At 45.6% G+C, this 25,939-nt stretch overlaps 1 protein-coding gene across 2 annotated transcripts in view; it reads left to right on the forward strand.

The window, feature by feature from the left end:
• The window catches only part of GRM4 (glutamate metabotropic receptor 4), an 88,024-nt gene that overhangs the window by 53,351 nt on the left and 8,734 nt on the right, over positions 1–25,939 (forward strand). For both annotated transcript variants that reach the window (XM_069972576.1, XM_069972575.1), the window contains exons 4-8: positions 6,861–7,015; positions 7,115–7,255; positions 11,883–12,083; positions 16,885–17,021; positions 17,199–18,152. In XM_069972576.1, the coding sequence (XP_069828677.1) occupies positions 6,861–7,015; positions 7,115–7,255; positions 11,883–12,083; positions 16,885–17,021; positions 17,199–18,152 (1,588 nt within the window). The remainder of the gene's footprint in view (positions 1–6,860; positions 7,016–7,114; positions 7,256–11,882; positions 12,084–16,884; positions 17,022–17,198; positions 18,153–25,939) is intronic.

Raw genomic sequence — 25,939 nt, forward strand, 5'->3', positions numbered from 1 at the left:
AGGCAGGATCAGCAGTAGCCAACATGGAGGAACACCAGTAGTCAGCAGTAGTCAACATGGATGCCAGTTAAGGCCCAGCAGTAGCCAACATAGAGGCAAGGGCAGGCACCACAGTAGTCAACAGTAGTCAACATGGATGCCAGTTAAGGCCCAGCAGTAGCCAACATGGAGGCAAGGGCAGGCACACCAGTAGTCAGCAGTAGTCAACATGGATGCTAGTTAAGGCCCAGCAGTAGTCTACATGGATGACAGTTAAGGCCCAGCAGTAGCCAACATGGAGGCAAGGGCAGGCACACCAGTAGTCAGCAGTAGTCAACATGGATGCCAGTTAAGGCCAGGCAGTAGCCAACATGGAGGCAAGGGCAGGCACCACAGTAGTCAGCAGTAGTCAACATGGATGCCAGTAAAGGCCCAGCAGTAGTCAACATGGAGGCAAGGGCAGCACGGTGGCACAGTGGTTAGCACTGTAGCCTTGCAGCGCTGGAGTCCTGGGTTTAAAGACAGCCTAACATAAAGTCAGCCATGTGCGCCAGGGTCCCAACACGCAAGAACTCCCTCTCCTGACTAGCCTCAATTTCCTCCTCCTCCTCCTCCTCCTCCTCATCCTCCACCGATTCACCCTCTTCAGGCCATACACGCTCACCAAGTAAGGATCGAGCATGGGTACCCTCTTCAGTGGCGGCAACAGTCTGCTCCTCTTCCTCCTCTTCTTCATCCTCCTCATCCTCTACTCGGTGTTGAGAAACTGATGTCAGGGTGGTCTGGCTATCTAGCGACGGCTGTTCTTCACCCGTCTCCTGAGACGAAGGCAAAGTGTCAGTCTTCAGGCTGAGCAGGGAGGTTTGAAGCAGACACAGCAGCAGGATGGTGAGGCTGATGATGGCGTCATCTCCGCTGACCATCTGTGTTGACTCCTCAAAGGGGCCCAGTGCCTGACAGATAGCAGACATCCACGTCCACTCCTCATTGTAGATTTGAGGTAGCTGACTGACCTGACTATCGCTTTGCACCGAGGTTGACATCTGGAGTTCCACAATGGCTCTGCGTTGCTGGTAAACCCTGGCTACCATCTGGAAGGTAAAATACCACCTTGTGGGCACTTCGCACAGCAGTCTGTGAGCCGGCAGTTGCAAGCGCCTTTGCACTGCCCTAAGGGTGGCAGCATCCGTGGTTTACTTGCGGAAATGTGCACAGATGCGCCGCACCTTGGTGAGCAAGTCAGACAAATTGGGGTAGGTCTTAAGAAACCGCTGCACCACTGGGTTGAACACGTGAGCCAGGCATGGTACATGTGTGAGGCTGCCGAGTTGCAGAGCCGCCCCCAGGTTTCGCTCGTTGTCACACACAACCATGCCTGGTTTGAAGCTCCGTGGAGCCAGCCAAAAATCTGACTGCACCGTGAAGCCCTGCAACACCTCTTGGGCCGTGTGTCTCTTGTCGCCTAAGCTCAGCAGTTTCAACACCGCCTGTTGGCGCTTACCCACTGCACTGCTGATGCTACGAGATGGAGGCGACATGCTCGTGGAAGGTAATAGAGAGGAGGAGGAAGGAGAGGAGGAGAAAGAGGTGTATGACTCATGAGAGACCGCAACCGAGGTAGGCCCTGCAATCCTCGGGGTGGGCAGCACATGAGCGGAACCAGGGTCAGACTCTGTCCCAGCCTCCACCAAGTTGACCCAATGTGCCGTCAGGGAGATATAGTTTCCCTGCCCGCCAGCACTTGTCCACGTGTCCGTGGTTAGGTGGACCTTGTCGCTGACCGCGTTGGTCAGGGCACGGATGATGTTATCCGACACGTGCTGGTGTAGGGCTGGGGCGGCACACCGTGAAAGGAGTGGTGGCTGGGGACAGAGTACCAAGGGACAGCCACCGCCATGAGGTTCCTAAAAGCCTCCAAGCATCTCCAAGCTCAGCAGTTTGCCTATGTGCACATTTAGGGCTTGTGCATGCGGGTGAGTGGCAGTGTAATTGCGCTTCCGTGCAAAGGTCTGCTTCAGGGACAGTTGAACGCTGCGCTTGGACACCTTGCTGGAGGGTGTGGAGCATAGTGGAGGTGAAGGGGTGCGTGTAGGGCGGGAGGCACTCGTGCCTGGGGCCTGGGCGGGGGGACTGACAGAGCCAGCACCTGACACAGGGGAAGGAGCAGGGGTGCGACTTGCAGTCACTGAACGGTCTTGGTTCCACTGAGTGGGGTGTTTATCACTCATATGCCTGCGCATGCTGGTAGTGGTTAGGCTGTTAGTGGTGGCTCCCCTGCTGATCCTGGCGTGGCACACGTTGCACACTACAGTCCGTCGGTCATCCGCAGTTTCTTTAAAAAACCTCCAGACTTCGGAACATCTAGCCCTGGCCACGGGAGTTTGACTCCGTGAAACAGTTGCTGATCTACTCACTCTGCCCCTGCCTCTCCCTCTGCCCACCCCTCTTCATCTTCCCACCGGTCCTACAGGTGAACTTGCCTCCCCCTCAGAAGCACTGTCTTCACTAGGCTTATCTACCCAGCTCGGGTCAGTCACCTCGTCCTCATCCACCAGCTCCTCACTTTGAGTTACATCCATGACAACAACTTCACTGTCCGACAACAAGGTTTCATCGTCATCATCAGACACCTCTTCCAACCCCGCTTGCAAGTCCCCACTCTCATCACCCACTGACTGCGTGAGCTGCATAGTTTGGGCATCAGGACAGATCGACTGCTCCGGTTGCTCTTACTCAGGGAAGGGTCCAGAAAACAGTTCCTGGGAGCATAGTGGTGGATCTGAATCCCTTCTTTCCCTGGAGGGGCCAGGCTGTAGGGAAGGAGGCTGAGCTAATGGAGCAAGGGTTCCACTCCCTTGGGTAGCGTGGGCGGACTGCGTTGAAGACTGGGTGGTGGATAAGTTATTGGACACATTGTCCGCTATCCACGTGATCACCTGTTCACACTGCTGTGGTTTCAATAACTGTCTACCTTAAGACCCCGTAAGTTGGTCAAAGAAACTAGTGGGAGTGGACGTTTGCGGTGTGCCACTGCTACCTCCTCAACAGGTGCTGCTGTGTCACCCTGCCCTGAAACACGGCCTCCAGAAACCTCATCACTTGGAACCCCACGCCCCGCGCCCTCGACCCTTACCCCTGGGGTTCACCATTTGATGGACACTGCACAGTATGGAATTGAGATAGGCCTTTGCGTATGAAATACAGACATCTTGAAAAATAGTTGTACTAACCAATGGTTCGGTGGGGCTCTATGGTGCTATCTGGTATGGGCAACAACTGTACACACTTTGTCACCCCAATACAATGAGCAGTGAAGTAAGTTCTATGCAGGATGCACTACATATCCCAACTATACAGTGCAGTACACACTAGTTGGGGGGGGGGGGCTTGGTGGTGCTATCTGGTATGGGCAACAACTGTACACACTTTCTGTCGCCCCAATACAATGAGCAGTGAAGTAAGTTCTATGCACTACAACTCCCAGCTATACAGTGCAATACACACTAGTTTAGGTGGTGCTATCTGGTATGTGCACCAACTGTACACGCTTTGTCACCCCAATACAATATGAGCAGTGAAGTAAGTTCTATGCGAGATGCACTACAACTCCCAGCTATACAGTGCAGTACACCAGGACCACCAGCCCCAAAATCAAAAAGGAGTACACTGAGCACTTCTTAGGGGTGTGTATACAACACCTAATGTCCTCTTTCTGCCAGCAGCCGGTCACCACAGTGTGCTGGTTAAATCGCAGTAGCAGCACTGCAACTCCCAGCCAGCAGTCTGTAGTAATAGTATGAATAAAAGCTTTTAAGCCCTGAAAAGGGCTGTTTGTTTATATTGTTAGTATATACCCTGCCTACTGGAACGCTATATCCTACACTGACACTCACCCTGACCAGCTCTGTCCCTGATCTCTCACAGCATGCGTCTGAAGCGAGCACTGCCGGCGCCGAGTTTTATATGGCAGGGTCATCTGATCTGGCCAACCAATCGCTGCTATCGACATGTATGGGTCCCATGTCATCGCAGGATGTTCCAAAGAGTCTCCTGCATGTTTATTGGCTGCGAAAAAGCATGCAAACTTACAGGAAACAGATGATGAGATTTCCTCGAGTATTGCGAGATGCTCGTCCGAGTAACGAGTACCATCGAGTACCCCAATACTCGATCGAGTACCAAGCTCGGACGAGCACGTTTGCTCATCTCTAATTGTTTCCTTATTTTACCACCGTGTTTTGCTGTTATTTTACTGTGTGTGAGCCTTGCCTGAAGTCGCTGCTGCTCAGTCAGTAGCGATGAAGTGACTGGCATCCCGTGAACGCTTTATCCTTCTCTTGCTATACCAGCAGCTGCATTGAATGGATTTCAAAGCTTCGTAGCTTCCAAAAAAATCTGAATAAAGAATCAGCTGTCTACCTCCTAAACTCTAAAACTCCCTGCAGTTATATAAAAAAAAATCTAACCCCGAATTTCTATTGTGGAAGCCGAGTACAATTTCTAAAGAGCAGGAGATGATGAATCATCAGAGTTTTTCATGTTTTAATTCTCCCCTTTATACCATTCTAGGGCACCTATATAACACTTTCCCTATGTTATTGCAGCCCCTATATATAGCACAGTGTGAACCTCGGAGTGCTATCCATATATGTCAAATAATTATCAGGATTTTCTTACCTTGTTTGTCACACCTTCACTATTCATTCAGGCTGACAAAAGACTGCTCATTAGATTAAATGCTGATGGTTAAGAAAAACCAAGCTGGCACCTAAGGAACTTAACAAAGTTATTTTTCATAACCATATGCATGTTATATATGGATATCGTTTTTTCATCAGTTTAGGCCATGTGCACAGACCAATATGGAGGTGACATTGCCGCTATGTTTGCTGTTTGTAATGCACAATCCGGCGTATAAGTTTGGGATATACTCGCTGTATAAGACTACCCCGACCCCTACGACCCCCTCTTCTGACGCATACCAAATAAAAATGAATAAAAAACATCACACAGCAGTGAAATCTGAGAGGCAGAGAAGGAGGTACAGTAATACCGGTAGGATACAAGGGCGGGCAAGGTTGGTGACTGAGGCGCCACCCTACAGTATGTCTTTTTTCCATACCCTGGACGCCTGCAGCTTGCTCTGCCCTTTATTCAATCACCATATACGATGGGGATGTGGCTGTTTGTGGCAACCCCAGATTCTCTAGTCCAGTTCTGAAGTTTTTCAGCACCCACCCTATAAGACGACACCTGGCTTATAAGACGACCCCTGACTTTTGAGAAAATTTCTTAGGTTAAAAGGTAGTCTTATACGCAGGAAAATATAGTATTTCAGGGTCAGTATCTCAGTGTTAGGCCAAGACCACACAACGTATTTGTTTGACAGCCGTTTTTTTGGATGGCCATAATCTTGCAGCCACATATTGGCCGTTATTTCAAAACGACACTGGTTTCTCCACAAATAATGGCCATTGTTTTTAAAAAGCAGTCTTTATTTGGGCTTGAAATTACAGCCGTCAAACAGTCAAAAACATCCGTTGTGTGTTCGTGGCCTAATATGTGTATCTTGCTAAACATATGGATTTCCAGGGTAATGTTAAAGGAATTCTTACCTGGCTGCGTCCATCTCTCAGGAATGAGAGCGGGATGCAGGGATGCAGACATCTTTGTGTCGCCCACTGAGATCACAGCCGGCTCCAGGGACACTCCACAAGCCTTGAAGCCATCTGTGATCTGGGTCAAATGATGGCTGTTTAAAAAAAAAAAAAAAGGCTGTCAGACGGCCAAATAAAGACTTTGTGTGGTCATGGACTTAGAATATGTTTTGGTAGAACAGGCTACATTTTTATTTCTCATAATTTGTGCTTAGCTCCATTATAAGGGCTATTTTATTAGTGCTGTATTTTTTGATTCCCGGGCTTTAAGGCTTCTTGCTAAATTATGTTGATATATTTGTACTGTATACTACACGGCAATCTACATTACACCACTAAAAAGCTAGTGTAAGGAATTGGATGAACAGGCCAATAGATCCAGCATTCATTTGATATAGGCCACAACCTCACAATGTCCTTTTTTGGCTGTTTGATGGTCGTTTATTTTTTAAATAACATCCGTTTTTTGGGTGCGAAATGATGGTCATCCAAAAGAAGGTCCGTCAGACAGTCAAAAAACATTGTGTGATCGTGGCCTAATAAGCAAATACTTGTTCAGCGGTTGTTCACATCTGTTTCACAAGCTGTTTAAAAAATATATAATTATTTGGCCGCACATTTTTTTCATGTATTGTATGGCCAAGAAAAATTAAGTTAAATTGGCGCATGAGCCCTGCCCACCTGATAGCCAAGCTATTTAATAGGCTCTGTTCACACAATGTCTTTTTTAAGTGAAAAAAAGACATTGTGGGAACATTATCTGAGGGCATTCCCACGTCCAATGGGAAAGCCTTGTAGTGAACTCTTTTCCTGCCTGGCATCATGTATTACTATGATGCCAGGAACGGGGAAAGTGTTTCAACCTTTGCGGGACTGTAATGTCGCGGAGATTCAAACACTTTCCCTGCTCCCAGCATCATAGTGATACATGATGCCGGGCAGAGAAAGAGTCCACAATAGAGCTTTCCCATCCGCAGGATCCGCGAAAAATGCTAAATGGTAATTAATGAAAATTATTTCTCATGATCTTGCAACATTGATATTTAGCATGTTATTTTACCGCACCCTGATAAAGAAGCCATGTGTGTATAGTGGCACGGTGGTTCGAATTAATCCACCTTCCTGCACAAAGGGGGATTTGGGTCCAGTGTTTTTTTCCTTTCTGATTTAAGCTACATTTAGAAATTTTGCATTGGTTTATGTTCCTTTTTTACTATTTTACAGGCGAGTACTTGCAGCAGCAAAAAGAGCGAATCAAACTGGACACTTCATGTGGGTTGGCTCTGACAGCTGGGGATCAAAGATTTCTCCGGTGCTTCAGCAAGAGGAAGTGGCAGAAGGCGCAGTTACTATACTACCCCGGCGGGCTTCAGTCCGAGGTTTACTCACCCACACATTTTGCCTTTGGTTATAAACATTGCGGTCTTACCCTTTTATCCTCTAATTTCATGATATATGTTCATTTTCTTCTTATTTAGGGTTTGACCGTTATTTTACTAGTCGGACACTAGATAATAATAGGAGGAACGTTTGGTTTGCTGAATTCTGGGAGGACAATTTTCACTGCCGATTAAGCCGAAATGCACTACGCAGAGGCGGCCATGGAAAGAAGTGCACCAGTAAGTAAGAACCTCAGGCTTGCATTACGCACCCGTGTGGCTGTGTCAGTACAGTACCACAAAGATTTAAACTCTCGGGGGGAGATTTATCAAACATGGTGTAAAGTGAAACTGGCTCAGTCACCCCTAGCAACCAATCAGATTTCACCTTTCATTTTCCAAAGAGTCTGTGAGGAATGAAAGGTGGAATCTGATTGGTTGCTAGGGGCGACTGAGCCAGTTTTACTTTACACATTTTTGATAAATCTCCCTCTTGGAGTTTAAATCTTTAAGATTTGAAGTTTCAGAGCTCCTGGCATCATAATGATGTATGATGCCAGGAGTTCCTATAATCTGTTCTATTGCACACTATCTGTGTATACAGACTGTATTAGGCCAAAGTGGGATTGTCCTCTAGCTCTTTGGTGCTTTTGGGCATTAATTCGTAGCAGTTAGTAAAATCTAAGATGTAGAGTAGAATTAGACTACTTTTTTCTGTGTTTTTTTTTTTTCCATATATTTTTGCTTATTTTATTTAAATATTTCCTATTCTGTTCTTTTTTTCCCCACGAATTTATTACAAAAGATTAAAATTGTTTAATTGTACCATAAAGCAATATAGTAAATGCTTAGCTATTTATTTCCTACTACTAGAGATGAGCGACTTGAGCCTTTGCAAAAGGTTTGGTGTGCTACCTAACCAAAATTTTTGCCAAGTTCAGAACAAGTTCCGGCAGATATTGGTCGCACATTTAAAAAATAAAAGATATTCTTAGCTATCCACGCTCCCCCCAGTCTCGTCTTGTGGGTCTCTGGTGTCTCAGTCGTCTGTAAAGTGACAACCCACTCAGCCAATCACTGGCCGCGGTGCTGTCCCATCTCGGTGGGCCTGCAATTGGCTGAGCGTGCTATCACTGGAGAAGACGGGATAGCAATAGAGAAGGACATCAGGGGAGTGCGGATAGGTAAGTATGATAACTAGAGATGAGCGAACCTCGAGCATGCTCGAGTCTATCCGAACCCGAGCATTCGGCATAGTGGGGGCTGCTGAACTTGGATAAAGCCCTAAGGATACGTGGAGAACATATCCATGTATTAATGTTTTCCAGACAGCTTAAGAGCTTTATCCAACTTCAGCAGTCCCCGCTATGCCGAATGCTCGGGTTCGGATAGATTTGAGGATGGTCGAGGTTCGCTCTTCTCTAATGATAACCAACTTTTTGGAACCGCAGTAAAACATCTAAATGCCTGCATCGTTTAAAGTTTGTTTCAGACTAACACAAACTTTACTACCTATATAAAAGCAGTTTTTATATTGCTTTAGGTTATGTTCACACCGCAAACAAAAAGACGGACGTCATTTTAATGATAAAAGTCGGCCGTCAAAATAAGAGACATAGCCTAAAGTTGCCATTTTGGTTACACTTATTTAAGTGACAGTGTTTTTCATATTCACTGTAAAGCCAATGATTTCATGTATGTCTTACTTCAATAGCTTATTACTTTTGATTTAGACTTTTATTAAAAGGGTTCTCAAGAGGGAAAAAAAATCTTTTAAATCAACAGGTGTCATAAAGTTATATAGAGCAGAAATTTACGTCTAATTAATCTATATCTTTACTAATTTCTATAACGTTATGACACCTGTTGATTAGTCGGAGTACCCCTTTAACAGTTTCCAAGGCAAAACAGACTCATGACTATCCTCAGGATAGGTAATCAGTCACTGATTGCTGAGGTGGTGACACCCCACACCCCTGCTGATCACACAGTGAACAAAGCCGGAAACAGTTGTCTCTATTTACAGTGATGGCAGCGTGGACTGCGGATCGGCTCCTATTCAAGTGAAGGGCAGCTGAGCTGCAGTAACCTGTTTAGCTAATCCGTATGTGAGCAAATATGTCAGATTAATAGTAAAGCACATCCGTGAGTTATGTAGACTTCGCACGATGGTTGTCAGACAGTATGAATTGTACCTAGCATTGATGTGATGATATAATGTGATGTTTGTAGGCAGCAATTTTAAAAAGCTGAATAATAATGGTAATAATAATAATAACAACAATAATGATATTTATTTGTATAGCTTTTTTTTTACACACAATACAGGGTTTACATTTACATGCACACATTACAGAATTAACTAAATACATACATAAAGTAGAAATACATAAAGTAGTGAGGGGCCTGCTCACAAGAGCTTACACACTAGGAGGACTGGGGGTGACACAAGCTGACACACTAGGAGGACTGGGGGTGACACAAGAGCTTACACACCAGGAGGACTGGGGGTGACAAGAGCTTACACACCAGGAGGACAGGGGGTGACACAAGAGCTTACACACTAGGAGGACTGGGGCTGACACAAGTGCTTACACACTAGGAGGACTGGGGGTGACAAGAGCTTACACACCAGGAGGACAGGGGGTGACACAAGAGCTTACACACTAGGAGGACTGGGGCTGACACAAGTGCTTACACACTAGGAGGACTGGGGGTGACAAGAGCTTACAGACTAGGAGGACTGGGGGTGACACAAGCTTACACCCTAGGAGGACTGGGGTTGACACAAGAGCTTACACACCAGGAGGACAGGGGGTGACACAAGCTTACACACTAGGAGGACTGGGGTTGACACAAGAGCTTACACACTAGGAGGACTGAGGCTAACACAAGAGCTTACACACTAGGAGGACTGGGGGTGACAAAACAGCTTACACACTAAGAGGACTGGGGGGGACACAAGAGCTTACAGACTAGTAGGACTGGGGATGACAAGAGTTTACACACTAGGAGGACTGGGGGTGACAAGAGCTTACACACTAGGAGGACTGGGGGTGATACAAGAGCTTACACACTAGGAGGACTGGGGGTGACACAACAGCTTACACACTAGGAGGACTGGGGGTGATACAAGAGCTTACACACTAGGAGGACTGCGGGTGACACAAGAGCTTACACACTAGGAGGACTGGGGGGACACAAGAGCTTACACACTAGGAGGACTGGGGGTGATACAAGAGCTTACACACTAGGAGGACTGTGGGTGACACAAGAGCTTACACACTAGGAGGACTGGGGGGGACACAAGAGTTTACACACTAGGAGGACTGGGGGGACACAAGAGCTTACACACTAGGAGGACTGGGGATGACACAACAGCTTACACACTAGGAGGACTGGGGGGGGGCACAAGAGCTTATACACCAGGAGGACTGGGGGTGACACAAGAGCTTACACACTAGGAGGACTGGGGGGACACAAGAGCTTGCACACTAGGAGGACTGGGGGGCACAAGAGCTTACACAGTAGGAGGACTGGGTGTGACACAAGAGCTTACACACCAGGAGGACTGGGGGTGACACAAGAGCTTGCACACTAGGAGGACTGGGGGTGACACAAGAGCTTACACACTAGGAGGACTGGGGGTGACACAAGAGCTCACACACTAGGAGGACAGGGGGTGATACAACAGCTTACACACTAGGAGGACTTGGGGGACAGAAGAGCTTACACACTAGAAGGACTGGGGGTGACATAACAGCTTACACACTAGGAGGACTGTCCGACAGGGGGGACACAAGAGCTTACACACTAGGTAGAGTGGGGATGACACAAGAGCTTACACACTAGGAGGACTGGGGGGACACAAGAGCTTGCACACTAGGAGGACTGGGGGGACACAAGAGCTTACACACAATTGGAAAGTGCCTATGTATGTTGTGTGAGCCAGTCACCCACCAATGTCTGAGTACAGGTACACGGGAGGCCAAATCCCAGTCATGCTAAGCCCTGTCCACTATCTTACATTTATAATGCTTTCTTTGAAGCAATTATTGAAGCTATATCTGGCCCAATTTTTTGACTTATGGCCCACATAATAAATAGCTATTAATTATTGATGAATCCTCTACTGATTACACATTTATATCTTTGCTTTTCCTTGAATGACCTCTTCGAACACAAATCTGAGTGAGGATACAGTAGTTTCCTACTTGGGGAACATATCAGGCGAACGTGGCTTACACACGTAAGATAGACGACTGCTAATAATAATCATGATCCCTATCAGCGGGCGTCTATTTACGAGACACCACGTTTGCCCAAGATGTTCCCGAAGTGGGAACGTAGCCTAAAACTGAATCACCTGCTCTTGGTCACCCAATACTCCTAAGGGAACTGTTTATGTTTAGAGCATGTAAAAAATTTTTGATTGGCCTGGATCTGAGGGTTCAGACTAGTACCAATCGTGAGGACAAGCCAGGAGAAGTCAGCGCTGCCGCACAGTCCACTCCCCGCTCGGTCAGTGAAAGGAAATAACCCTAATAGACTTTTATTATGAGTCCAACTCATATTATGAGTCCAACTTTTATTATGAGTCCTGACACAGGAGAGCCGGGAGAGGAATGAGCTGAGCGCGGAGTTTCCCAGCTCATTCTCGCGATGGGTCAGGGTCTGAACACTCATGGAGTCGGAGAGACATGCCGAGCAACAAAATCGACTTTGTTGTGTTAGACGCTTTAAGAGCTCCCAGTGCCCTTTTTGTCTTTTCCCTTCGTCTTTTGATGCCTACACCTCCTTACTTTTTTATTGTTTAAAATGTTATTTATAAAGGAGAAGTATTGATTTGCGTCTTTCTTTTGCACAGATCAGGAGAGGATCGGTGTGGGGTCTGCGTATGAACAGGAAGGCAAGGTGCAGTTTGTCATTGATGCTGTGTATGCAATGGCTCACGCTCTTCATAACATGCACAGAGCTGTGTGTCCCGGAAGTGTGGGATTGTGCAGCCGCATGGACCCGGTGGATGGCAACGAACTATTGAAGTATATTCGAAATGTCAATTTTACAGGTACAGACGACTTATGTCAGAACATTGTAAGAAACATAAGAAAACATAAACCTTCTAGGTTCACACTATGTAAAAATCACATCCGTCTTTCATAATAACGGCCGTTGTTGTGCAAATAATGTCTGTTATTTCAAAAACAAGGGAGGTTGTTTGTGCAGTGATGTCCGGTATTATGAAAGACGGACCTCATTTTTGCATAGTGTTAACCCAGCAATGGAAATTTTTTATATGTATGTTTGCACCAAAGTAAAAAATATGACACCAAGGGGCACACATAGCATTGCTCTGCCGAGGAATATAGACAATCATGTAATTTGCTGGAGCAATTGGAGGTCCAATGGCCAGTGCCAGACTGGCTTAAAGGGGTTATCCAGTGTGGGGGCACTTTTTGGGGGGGACCGGGGAGAAGGTGGCTTAAATAAAAGACGTCCACTCACCTCCCCGGTTCCAGCGGCGGGTCACTCATCGCGGTGCTCCGGTCCCCGGCCGCTTCCTGGTGTCTGACGCCGCCCGAGACGCTACGTCTCAGGGCCGCTCAGCCACTCAGTGAAGGAGGCGGGATCCGAGCGGACTTCAATCGGATCCCGCCTCCTTCACTCGGGCGGCGTCAGACATCAGGAAGCGGCCGAGAACCAGGGATCGGAGCGCCGCGATGAGTGACCCGCCGCTGGAACCGGGGAGGTGAGTGGACGTCTTTTATTTCAGCCACCTCCTCCCTGGTCCCCCCCAAAAAGTGCCCCCACACTGGATAACCCCTTTAACGGAGGACTGGAGAATGCTCCGGTGGGCCTCCAGCTCAGAACCTGCAGTAACACTGACTGACATGTCATTTCCCACTGGTTCTTTGTTGGTGGGCACCCAGGATCATTTCCTTTGGTGGGCCCCAGATACCTCAGTCCGACACTGCCAATGGTAGTAGAGAACACCAGGAGATTCGGGCGCTGATCGGCACGGTGGATAACTACGGCATGTCTGTAACATACCTGACCTAAATATGGATTATTCTCCAAAGTAAAAAACAGTCGCCAGCTTTAATCCTTCATTATTCATAAACTTTTTCTTCCAACCTGTAGGAAACTACAAGAATATTGATATTGTTATCTTTGAACAATAGAGTCCACTTACAATGCCTGATCCAAATATTGCTCTTGTTAGTTCTACCCCTAAGGCGTCTATAGATGTAGTAGAAATACAGATGTATGCATAGCAAACTGGAGAAATAAATTGGACAGAGACATAAATGTAGGCAGGCAGGCTCGTCTGATGACTACATAAAGAGACAGAAATGGGTCAGTCAGACAAACTCATAGACAGGTGAACAGGACAGACAGACTCATTTACTGGAGTGGATTACACATCATACAGAAACACATATGCATATACTGTAACATGGCTGAAATAATGTATAGGCCAACATTATAGTCGGAGGAAATAGACAAATCCAAGCATGGCTGGATAACTTGACGTTCCTGCTTAGAGCCTATTAGACTTCACATCTAAGATTTGCCATTTCATATTTGCTTCATGACTGGTACAAGCACGCTATTGTCTGCTTCAATTTGAATGACAGTTCAAGCAGCTTTGTTCTTTTTTTATTTATTTTTTAATCATTGCTTGTATATCAGATACATTGCAGCACTCTGTTGTATAAAAATTATTATTTTCATTGACAACCTTATTAAGGGTACAAACCCACTTGCCGGATCTGCAGCGAGTCTCCTTGCTGCGTTTTTGCAGCGAGACTCGCTGCAGATCCTGGCCCTATACTTTCAATAGCAGAGAAACTCGCAGCAGGGATGTACATCCCTGCTGCGATTTTGTCTGCAGCCCGCCCCATTAACCCCCCGGCCGCCGGACATTATACATTACCGGGTCCCCGTTCCTGCTTGCTTCGGGGCTCCCGGTGTCTTCACGGCCCGCCCGGCCAATCAGTGCGCTGCGGCAGGGCAGCGCACTGATTGGCCGGGCAGAACGTGCCGGGAGCCGCCGAAGCAAGCAGGAGCGGGGACCTGGTAATGTATATCCTGCCCGGCCCCCCTGCAGCCCTGATCGCCCCGCAGTCCCGGCCGCCCCCCCCGCAGCCCCGGCCGCCCGATCGCCCCCCCGCAGCCCCGGCCGCCCGATCGTCCCCCCGCAGCCCCGGCCGCCCGATCGCCCCCCCCCCCGCAGCCCGATCGCCCCCCCCGCAGCCCCGGCCGCCCGATCGCCCCCCCCCGCAGCACCGATCGCTTACACGCCCCCCTGCCGCGATCGGGTGCCGGGGCTGCGGGGGGACGATCGGGCGGCCGGGGCTGCGGGGGGGCGATCGGGCGGCCGGGGCTGCGGGGGGGCGATCGGGCGGCCGGGGCTGCGGGGGGGCGATCGGGCGGCCGGGGCTGCGGGGGGGCGGCCGGGGCTGCGGGGGGCCGATCGGGCGGCCGGGGCTGCGGGGCTGGCTGGAGCATATACTTCACCTGGTCCCCGCTCCGGCTTGCTGAAGACATCGGGAACCGCCGGAGCCGGGATCAGGTGAAGTATCAGCTCCGGCGGCCGGGGGGTTAATGGGGAGGGCTGCAGACAAACTCGCAGCAGGGATGTACATCCCTGCTGCGTGTTTGTCTGCCATTAAAAGTATAGGGCCGGGATCTGCAGCGAGTCTCGCTGCAAAAACGCAGCATGGAGACTCGCTGCAGACCCGCCAAGTGGGTTTGTAACCTAAAGAAGAATTCGAGCTAAATTTTTTCTTTCAAATCAACTGGTGTCAGAAATTTATATAGATTTGTAATTTACTTCTATTTAAAAAATCTCCAGTCTTCTAGTACTTATCAGCTTCTATATGTCTTGCAGAAGTGGAGTATTCTTTCCACTCTGAGACACTGCTCTCTGCTGCCACCTCTGTCCATGTCAGGAACTGTCCAGAGCGGGAGAGGTTTTCTATGGGGATTTTCTACTGCTCTGGACAGTTCCTGACATGGACAGAGGTGGCAGCAGAGAGCACTGTGTCAGACTGGAAAGAATATACCACTTCCTGCAAGACACACAGCAGATCATAAGTACTGGAAGACTGGAGATTTATGTAAATGAGAATTAATTACAAATCTATATAACTTTCTGACGCTAGTTCATTTGAAAGAATCTACAGAGCCATAATGAGGGCTTGTTTTGCAGGAACAATCATACTTTGTAATGACATTAAATTTTACCACAAAATGTACAATGAAGCTGTAAAAAGTTAAAAAGAAAAGAAAAGACATTTTGTAATGTTTCGGGGTTTATATTACCTGTAGTCTTTGGGTCAGTAGGGTTCCAACGGTACCCACATTATATGACTTTTGTTTTATTTTACAACCCTTAAAAAAATTTCAATTTTTTTCCTTTAAAAAAAAAAAATTCTGACTCCTGTGACTTTTATTTTCTGTCTGTGGGGGGCTATGAGGGCTCATTTTTCTGCCATATGTAGTTTTTACTGGTATTTTAGTTCAGGTGGGATTTTCTTTTTATGAATGTAATTTCTGAAATATGATGTGACTAAAAACCAGATAAATCTATTGGATGGAGACATAAATGTGGGCAGGCAGACGCTTATAATGACCACGTAAACAGACAAACATGGGTGTTTGATATTGTTTCCTCCTTTATGCCATTTACCATGCAGGATTAATAATTTAATATTTTAATAGTTTGACAGTTCAACATGTGACGATACCAAATATGTTTATTCTATTTTTTTATTTGTTTGTGAAGTATATATATATATATATATATATATATATATATTCGGCCAGCGGTAGGGAACCTTGGCCCTCCAGCTGTTTCAATACTACAACTCCCATCATCATCGTAATTTTGAGCATAAAATATGTCTGTAATTTCAATGTAATAATGCACTCCACTGAAGTCAATGGGAAATTGGATATTAGGGTGGGGGGGGGGGGTGGTAATTGATTACAAGTATGGACTTTCCTCTCCCTGTGCCTGTGGTGAGTGGCGGGACCGACCACAGCACCCCTTTTCGGGCTCTGAGAGCTCCGGAGCTGACACATCACGACCCAGCTGATGGACTGGCCGCTTAGCCAATCAGTGACTGCGACGGAACGCCCCTTCAGTCACTGATTGGCTGAGCGTCCAGTCTATCAGCCGGGACAGGCCTTTTCCTTCCGGTGGAGGTCGCGCCACTCACTGCGGGATGGGGAGAGGTAGGTTAGTACTTGTAGTCAATTTCTTCCCTCCCCCTGCCAGCTGCTGGATTTTGTAATCCGCCAGACTTCTCCTTATGTAGTTTTGGTGCAATATTACTATGTGTACTATGAGTTACTATGTGTAATATTACTATGTGTAATATTACTGTGTACTATGTGTAATATTACTATGTGTACTATGTGTTACTATGTGTAATATTACTATGTGTACTATGTGTAATATTACTATGCGTACTATTTGTTACTATGTGTAATATTACTATGTGTACTATGAGTAATATTACTGTGTACTATGTGTTACTATGTGTAATATTACTATGTGTACTATGTGTAATATTACTGTGTGTACTATGTGTACTATGTGTAATATTATTATGTGTACTATGTGTTACTATGTGTAATATTACTATGTGTACTATGTGTTACTATGTGTAATATTACTATGTGTACTATGTGTAATATTACTATGTGTACTATGTGTTACTATGTGTAATATTACTATGTGTACTATGTGTTACTATGTGTAATATTACTATGTGTGCTATGTGTAATATTACTATGCGTACTATTTGTTACTATGTGTAATATTACTATGTGTTACTATGTGTAATATTACTTTGCAGGAATTGCTGGCACCCCGGTGACATTTAATGAGAATGGCGATGCCCCCGGTCGCTATGAAATCTACCAGTACCAGATGCACAATGGAACCCCAGAATACAAAGTGATTGGACAATGGGCGGATCATCTTCATCTCAAAGTAAGAGGAGAATCAAGACATTGACTAAATTAAAGGAACAGTACAATACATTAGGATTGATGCGTACATAGATAAAATGTAGAATATTTTATCATTTGTATGATGTATGTGTATTGTATTTTATTCAAAAACTAATCCATCCTTTCCTCTTTTTCCATCCTTGAATTTCTCTGCAAGATTGACCGAATGCACTGGCCTGGCACACATCCGACCTCTTCCCACTTTCCTCAGATCCCCCCTTCTGTCTGCAGCCAGCCTTGCCTTCCAGGTGAGCGGAAGAAGGTAGTAAAAGGGATGCCCTGCTGTTGGCATTGTGAAAAATGTGAAGGTTATCAGTACCAGCTTGATGCTTACACCTGCAAGAGATGTCCTATCCACATGAGACCAAATGAGAACCACACATTTTGCACTCCTATTCCTGTGATCAAGCTGGAGTGGAGTTCTCCATGGGCTGTTGTTCCCTTACTTCTTGCCGTGCTTGGCATTTTGGCGACTTTGATAGTCGTAGGCACTTTCATGAGATACAATGATACTCCCATTGTTAAGGCTTCTGGTCGAGAACTAAGTTATGTCCTTCTAACTGGTATTTTCTTATGTTACGTCAACACTTTTATTATGGTGGCCCAACCTGGTTATGGAACCTGCTCACTAAGACGGGTCTTCTTGGGACTGGGAATGAGTATTAGCTACGCTGCGCTGCTCACAAAAACCAACCGAATCTACCGAATTTTTGAGCAGGGTAAAAGGTCGGTCAGTGCTCCGAAATATATCAGCCCATCTTCCCAGCTGGTAATCACTGCTAGTCTTTCTTCTGTCCAATTACTGGGTGTTCTTGTATGGTTTTTTGTGGACCCATCTCGACCAATAGTGGATTACGAGAACCAGCGCACGCCAGATCCACAACTTGCCCGAGGAGTGCTCAAATGTGACATTTCGGACCTTTCCCTCATTTGCCTTTTGGGCTACAGCATGCTTCTTATGGTAACCTGCACTGTTTATGCTATCAAAACCCGTGGAGTTCCCGAGACATTTAATGAGGCCAAGCCTATTGGTTTCACCATGTATACGACCTGCATTGTTTGGCTGGCCTTCATTCCAATTTTCTTTGGCACTGCTCAGTCTGCTGAGAAGGTAAAGAAGAGATCATGGCACAATCTAATGCATGTCTTTAATTTTCTAATTGTGGTGCATGCCAATAACAAGCATGGAACGGTGTGGTTTCGTTGTTGGTCGTGAGGATTTATTTTTGACATTTATTGTGACTTATTATAATGGAGCAGAAATCATCTACTGGTTTCTCGAGCTAATTGGTTGGATGTTTTAGAGATGTATTATTCAGCTGCTAGATTCTTCGGCAGAATTTTTCATCTGTGTCTCTGAAATGTTATGCACCAGCTATTGTTCCCAAGAGTGTTTTAAAGAATGGAGTTTGATAAGTGCAGACAAGGATATGGATGCCTTCTTAATGTTGTCATTGCTAATGTCGCTTTGTATGTTGAATTATTTTGTAATACTTAGAAGAAACTAAATGATTTGATGTGCTGAGCGAGCCGAAGGGTGCCCTCAAAAAATCGCCATAAACAACGCCAATGCGTTTTTTTCATACGTTTGTGTTTTTTGTCTGCCATTTTTTTTTTCCTTGCGTTTTTGACTTTGAGTAAATGATAATTTTTTGTGGTTGAGGCGTTTTTGTTTGCTGAACTTTTTTTTTCCTCTGCCATCACATGACCTAGCTGCTGTACCACAAAAGGTGACAAAAATGCCAAAAAAACAAACAAAAAAAAAAAAAAAAACATCATACGCACAGCAATGGCGTTTTAGAGACAACCAGAACAATCCCATTGAAGCCTATGGGAAAAAACCCTGCCACAGTTTACCGAAAAAAAACCTACACTCTCAGTAGGCTGCGTTTTAGAAAAACTGGCACAGAGCCTTAAAAACGCAAGAAAGGAAAGAAAAACGCCCCCCCCCCCCCAAAAAAAAAAACCCCAAAAATGCCATGTGTGTAAGGGCCCTATTTCACAGAACAATAATCGTCTGAATCTGCTCGATTCGGCTCATTATCGCTTCATGTAATAGAGACAACGATTAGCGGATGAAACAATCATCGGCTGATCGTTTCTTTTGGCCCAGACCTAAAATCATCGGCCACCGACCTCACAGCGCTAGAAGTAATAGTGATGCATGGCTGACAGCTGATGATTACTCAAACAGTAAATACTTCACCTGTCCGTGTTCCCGGTCTTCTCCTGCACTCTGTATGCGTCCTGGCACTGTGGGCTGTGGCTTCAGATCGGCCTGTCTGAGCTGACAGGCCGCTTAACCAGTCACTAGCCAGGACCGCTGCGGTCAGTCACTAACTGAACAGCTAACTGAACAAGGGCTGCACAGACATTGCTAACGATGTCCGTGCAGCCCTTGCTTAATGATTATGGGGCCATTTAACAGGCCCAGTAAAAAAAACGCTGATCTAGCAGATTGGCTCTTGTTTACAGTATTGATAAGGCCTTCATTAGCCTGTGTAATAGGACCCTTAGGCACATCATAGGCTTCCATTGACCTCCAGCTAACATCTGAAAAATGAAACAAATAAAAAATTGTGAGCAAATCCCATTTGCGCCCAATTATTTACCACCCCCTTTGAAGCTTGGCCCTGTCTACATTTAACCCGGGGCCCTGAGCTCCTGGGGGGCCCATGACCACCCAAAAAGACTTATAATTTCAGTGGTGTACTGTCTCCTGGCTACACTTCCGCCATTATTGGCAAAAAAAATCTTTTTATGGCAATTTTGCACAAATCAGGACATCATGACATTATCTGTCCTGTACTATGAACGCCAGGCTAGTGCTGCCATAGTTACAGTGGGGTGGGGGGGCCCAGGCTTGGTGAACAGCCCGGGGCCTATGGTAAAGTTAATCCGCCCCTGGGCGTGCGCAGGTCCTCATAAATCCCCCCTTTCAGTTTAAATTCATAAAAATAATATATAGTGCTGCCCCATGTCATCTTCCATGTCCTCGTCCCTCCAGGCCACTCAGGCAATTACTGACTGAGATGGGACAACTCCGCGGCCAGTGATTGGCTGAGCAGGCTGTGACTCCAGAGATGAGAGTGAGAGCCTGCTTAGCCAATCACTGGCTACGGCGCTCTGTCTCAGTCAGGCACTGATTGGCTGAGCGGGCTGCCACTCTAATGTCTGGAGTGACAGCCTGCTCAGCCAAACCCTGGCTGCGGAGTTGTCCCATCTCAGTCAGTAACTGGCTAAGCTGACTGGAGGCACAAAGACATGGAAGAGGACACCGGGCGAGCGTGGATAGTTATGTTGTGCACCAAAACTGCGCTAAAACAGCTAAACAATTGTTTAGCTGTTTTAGTGCAGCTTTTTAATATTTGATTCACAAGTTTGTGAATTTTACGCCAAAAATCTGCGAACCCGGTAAACTGAATTTTTCAAAACTTCGCTCATTTCTATTGAAGTTAATAGATTTGTATAGTGAAGTCTTAAGACCCTTTCGCTTATTCACATTTTGTTTTATATTGTTGCTAAAAGAAAAACTAATCAGGTTTCCTCCATCTTTCTGCACTCGGAACCCGATAATGTCATATTGAAAACAGGAAGTTAGTAATCTTTGCAAATATATGTAAGATATAAGTCAGTGCATTAGTTTAGTTTCTAAGTATTCAGACCCTTTCCACAGTACATAACTGAAGCCCCTTTGGCAGCAATTCCAGCCTTGAGTCTTAATGCTGCCACCCCCACCATGCTTTTGTAGGCATAGTATTGGGCAGTTGATGAGCGGTGCCAGGTTTATGCTGCGAGATAACGATCGAATTCGAACGATAATCGTACGTGTAAACGCAGCGAATGAACAAGCGAGGAGCAAGAAATCGTTCATTTTGATCTTTCGACAAGTTCTCAAATGGTCATTGATCCTTCACAAAAACTTGTTCCGTGATCGTTCCGTGTGAACAGTCGTTCACCGATTTAACCAATGTGTAAGATAGGCTTTAACCCTTTAAGGACAGAGCAAATTTCGATTTTTGCGTTTTCGGTTTTTCCTCCTTGTGCATAAAAGGCCATAGAACTTGCATTTTTCCACCTAGAGACCCACATGAGCCCTTATTTTTTGCGTCACTAATTGTACTTTGCAATGACAGGCTGAATTTTTGCATAAAGTACACTGCGAAACCAGAAAAAAATTCAAAGTGTGGTGAAATTGAAAAAAAACCCGCATTTTGTTTATTTGGGGGAAATGTGTTTTTACGCCATTCGCCCTGGGGTAAAACTGACTTGTTATATATGTTCCTCAAGTCGTTACGATTAAAACGATATGTAACATGTATAACTTATATTGTATCGGATGGCCTGTAAAAAATTTAAACCATTGTCAACAAATATACGTCACTTAAAATCGCTCCATTCCCATGCTTATAGCACTTTTATCCTTTGGTCTATGGGGCTGTGTCAGGTGTCATTTTTTGCGCCATGATGAGTTCTTTCTATCGGTACCTTGATTGCGCATATACGACTTTTTGATCGCTTTTTATTACAATTTTTCTGGATTTGATGCGACCAAAAATGCGCAATTTTGCACTTTGGGATTTTTTTGCGCTGACGCCATTTACCGTGCGAGATCAGGAATGTGATTAATTAATAGTTCGGGCGATTACGCACACGGCGATAGCAAACATGTTTATTTATTTATTTATTTATTTATTTACTTTTATTTATAACCTGGGAAAAGGGGGGTGATTCAGACTTTTATTAGGGGAGGGGGCTTTTTACTAATAATGACATTTTTTTTTAAACTTTTACACTTATACTAGAAGCCTCCCTGGGGGACTTCTAGTATAAGTGATCTGATCTCTCATAGAGATCTCTGCAGCATATCTATGCTGCAGAGATCCATGAGATAGGCACTCGTTTACTTCCGGCTGCTGCAGCCGGAAGTAAACGAGTGCCGAGCCGAGGACGGCGCCATCTTGGAGCGGTCCCCGGCCGGCTTCATTTACGGAGATCGCTCCTCCGGGATAACATCCCGGAGGAGCGATCTCCCCACTAGACACCAGGGATGACGCTGCGTCCGGTAATCGGATGCAGCTGTCATGTTTGACAGCTGCATCCGATTACTGTATTAGCGGGCACGGCGATCGGACCGTGCCCGCTAATACCTACGGTCCCGGGCTACACGCGGCACCCGGGACCGGCGCGGTTCAGAGCGGGGCCGCCGCGCGGCCCCGCTCTGAACTCCCTTACCGGCATCAGGGCGTAAATTTACGCCCGATGTCGTTAAGGGGTTAAGCGATCGCAAAAAGAATTTCCGTACGATATATCGCACCGTCTAAACACTTACTCCGACATTGTTAATCGTGCGATCGGGCGAATTATCGTTCCGTGTAAACGTAGCATAACTCCAAACAATTGAGGCCAGAAAGTTCAATCTTGGTTTCATCAGACAAGAGAGTCTTGTTTTTCCGTCTTTTATATGCTTTTCTGTAAACTCTAGGTGATATTTTACATGTGTTTAATGAGATAGGGCTAAAGGTAAACGATCAGCCGACAAGCACGACATTGGCTGATCGTTGTCTTTCAACATGTTGATAGACAAACGTTTAAGACGGCAATGATCTGCTGCCATCACGCCGTGTAATAGGAGCAGTGGCAGCAGACCGCCGCTATCTCCTATGGGCTCCCCGGATGATCTAAAGATTGTCTGGGAAGCCCCCTGCAGCTCCCCGCGCCCCCCCCACGCCACTTACCTATTACACGCTCTGACAGCGAGTGGGGAACAAGGAGCAAGCGAGCACTGACCCAACAGGCGGTGCTCGCTTGCTCCCGGAGATCGCCTCGTGTAATAGGGGCTTAACTCTGATTGGTTGAGGCTGCAGTGATGGCTGACATTTTGGGAGTTTCTCCCTTCTACACACAAGGGGGGAAATTTATCAAACATGGTGTAAAGTAAAACTGGCTCAGCTGCCCCTAGCAACCGATCAGATTCTACTTTTCTTTCCTCACAGACTCTGGAATCTGATTGGTTGCTAGGGGCAGCTGAGCCAGTTTCAATTTACACCATGTTTGATAAATCTTTGGGGCTCAACCAGAGTGACCATTGGATTCTTGGTCACCTCACTTACCGAAGCCCTTCTCTCCCAACTACTTAGTTTGGTTAGGTGACCAGCTCTAGGAAGAGTCCTGGCTGTTGCAAACTTCTTTCATTTAAGAATTCTGAAGGCTACTGTGCTCTTGGCAACTTTAAAGAGGATGTACCATCAGGTACATCGTCTTTAATATGACCCGCGGATAGAAGCCGGTGCCACGGTCAATTGTTTGGACCGCGGCCCAGTTCCCATGTACGGCGCCATTCTATCCACGGGTACCGGACCGGGGCTGAAGCACAGGAGGCGGGCCGGTCTGCCCCCACTGGGAGGGAATTTCCTGCCCTCTATGATGTGGCTCCATTAAAATCAATGGAGCCACAGCATAGAGGGGCTGAGGATTTTGCCGACTGGGGGCGGGCCGGCCCGCCTCCTGTGCTTCAGCCCCAGCCCGATACCCGTGGATAGAATGGCCCCGTACACGGGAATCGAGCCGCAGTTCAAAAAACGGACCGCGACATCGGCTTCCCCGTGACAGCGCCGTTCTATCCGTGGGTCATATTAAAGAAGATATACCTGATGGTACATCCTCTTTAAGTTTGTATCCCTCTCCACATCTGCGCCTCCGCAATCCTGTCTCTGAGCTTTACAGGCAGTTCTTTCCTCCTCATGCCTTGGTTTTTGCTCTGATTTTGTGAGCTGTGAGACCTGATAGACAGGGTTGTGTCTTTCCAAATCCTGTCCAATCCATGGATTTTACCACAGGTGTCTCCAATCAATTTGCAGAAAGAGATATAGGAGGCTGGTGGCCAAATTACAAGTATTATAGTGACGGTTCTGGATACCTATGTCCATGCAAAATTTGAGTTTTTCTTTTTAATAATTCAGCAAAAGTGTCTAAAATTCAGTTTTTGCATTCTTATTGTAGGGCATTGAGCTCAGATTGATGAGGAAAACTTGATTTAAAAAAAAAATTTGCTCAAAGGCTGCAACATTACAAAAAGCTAAAAAAGTTAAAGGTTCTGATGGTTTTCCGAATACTGGCCAAAACTTTTAGTTTTTCACTTGGTTTTCTTGACTGTTGATCAGGCATATATAACCATTGTTTTAACCTAGATATTATCAATGACATTTCACATTGACCATACAATTCATTGAGCATAGGTAACTGTAATGTAGGGGAAGCATCTAATAAGCTATAAACCGAAACATAGTCCAAACTCTCTCACCAAAACGTACCCATTTTACATCACACTTTATAAATTTATAACTAGGGTTATAAAGGGGTACTCCAGTGAAAAAAATATATTTTTAAATCAATTGGTATCAGAAAGATTTGTAAATTACTTATTTAAAAAAAAAACTCCACTGTTCCAGTACTTATCAGCTGTTGTATGTCCTGCAGGAAGTGGTGTATGCGTTTCAGTCTGACACAGCTCTCTCTTCTGTTACCTCTCTCCATGTCAGGAACTATCCTGAGCAGTAGCAAACCCCCATAGAGATTCTCTCCTTATCTGGACAGTTACTAACATGAACAGAGCACTGTGTCAGGCTGGAAAGAATACACCACTTCCTGCAGAACATACAGTAGCCGATAAGTACTGGAAGATTGGAGATTTTTTTTTTTTATCGAAATAATTTACCAATCTATAAAACTTTCTGACATAAGTTGGAGATTTTTTTTCCATTGGAGTACCCCTTTAACCCCTTAAGGTCAAAGCCAATTTTTGTTTTTGCACTTTTGCTTTTTCCCCTTTATGTTTAAAAGGCCATAGCGCTTGCATTTTTTTTACCAAGAGATCCATATGAGCGCTTATTTTTTGCAAAACCAATTGCACTTTGCAATGACAGGCATTATTTTTCCATAAATATGCTTCGAAACCGGAAAAAAATCATTTGCGCAGTCAAATTGAAAAAAACAAAACAAATTTTTTGGATTTTGGGGAGTTTTGCATTTATGCCGTTCGCCCTGGAGTAAAACTGACTTATTATGCATGTTCCTCAAGTCCTTACGATTACAACGATATATAACATGTATAACTTTTATATTATCTGATGGCTTTTTAAAAATTCGAACCATTGTTAACAAATATATGTTCCTTAAAATCGCTCCATTCCCAGGCTTATAGCGCTTTTATCCTTTGGTCTATGGGGCTGTGTGAGGTGTCACTTTTTGCGCCATGATGTGTTCTTTCTATCGGTACCTTGATTGCGCATATGCGACTTTTTGATCACTTTTTATAAAAATTTTTCTGGATTTGATACAACCAAAAATGTGCAATTTTGCACTTTGGAATTTTTTGGCGCTTACGCCGTTTACCGTGCGAGATCAGGAATGTGATAATTTAATAGTTTGGGCGATTACGTGCGTGGCGATACTAAATATGTTTATTTATTTGTTTATTTATTTATATTTATAAAATTGGAAACGGGGGGTGATTTGGACTTTTATTATGGGAGGGGATTTTTTATTAATAAAAACAGTTTTTTACTTTTTTTTTTACTGTAACTAGAAGTCTCTGAACACCCCCCGTGGCACCATGACGTACCAGGTACATCATGGGTCGCTTAGGGGTTAAATATAAAAATAAAGATGCCTTAATACTTGTAATAGAAGGAAGCCAGATTGTATATGGTTACCTTCAGTGTGACCTCTACACCAAGGGAATTCCACTTAAATAGCTGTACTAGGAACAAAAATGAAATAATAGCTGCAGTAAATGGTGTCAGCAGTCCAGCCCTAGCTTCATTGGCATAACATATACAGCAAGCAAAAACCGACTCCAATGTCAGTGAGAAGAAGGGGTTTATATACCCAGAAGCA

This window comes from Dendropsophus ebraccatus, chromosome 5 (genome assembly GCF_027789765.1).
Source record: "Dendropsophus ebraccatus isolate aDenEbr1 chromosome 5, aDenEbr1.pat, whole genome shotgun sequence".
NCBI lineage: Eukaryota > Metazoa > Chordata > Amphibia > Anura > Hylidae > Dendropsophus > Dendropsophus ebraccatus.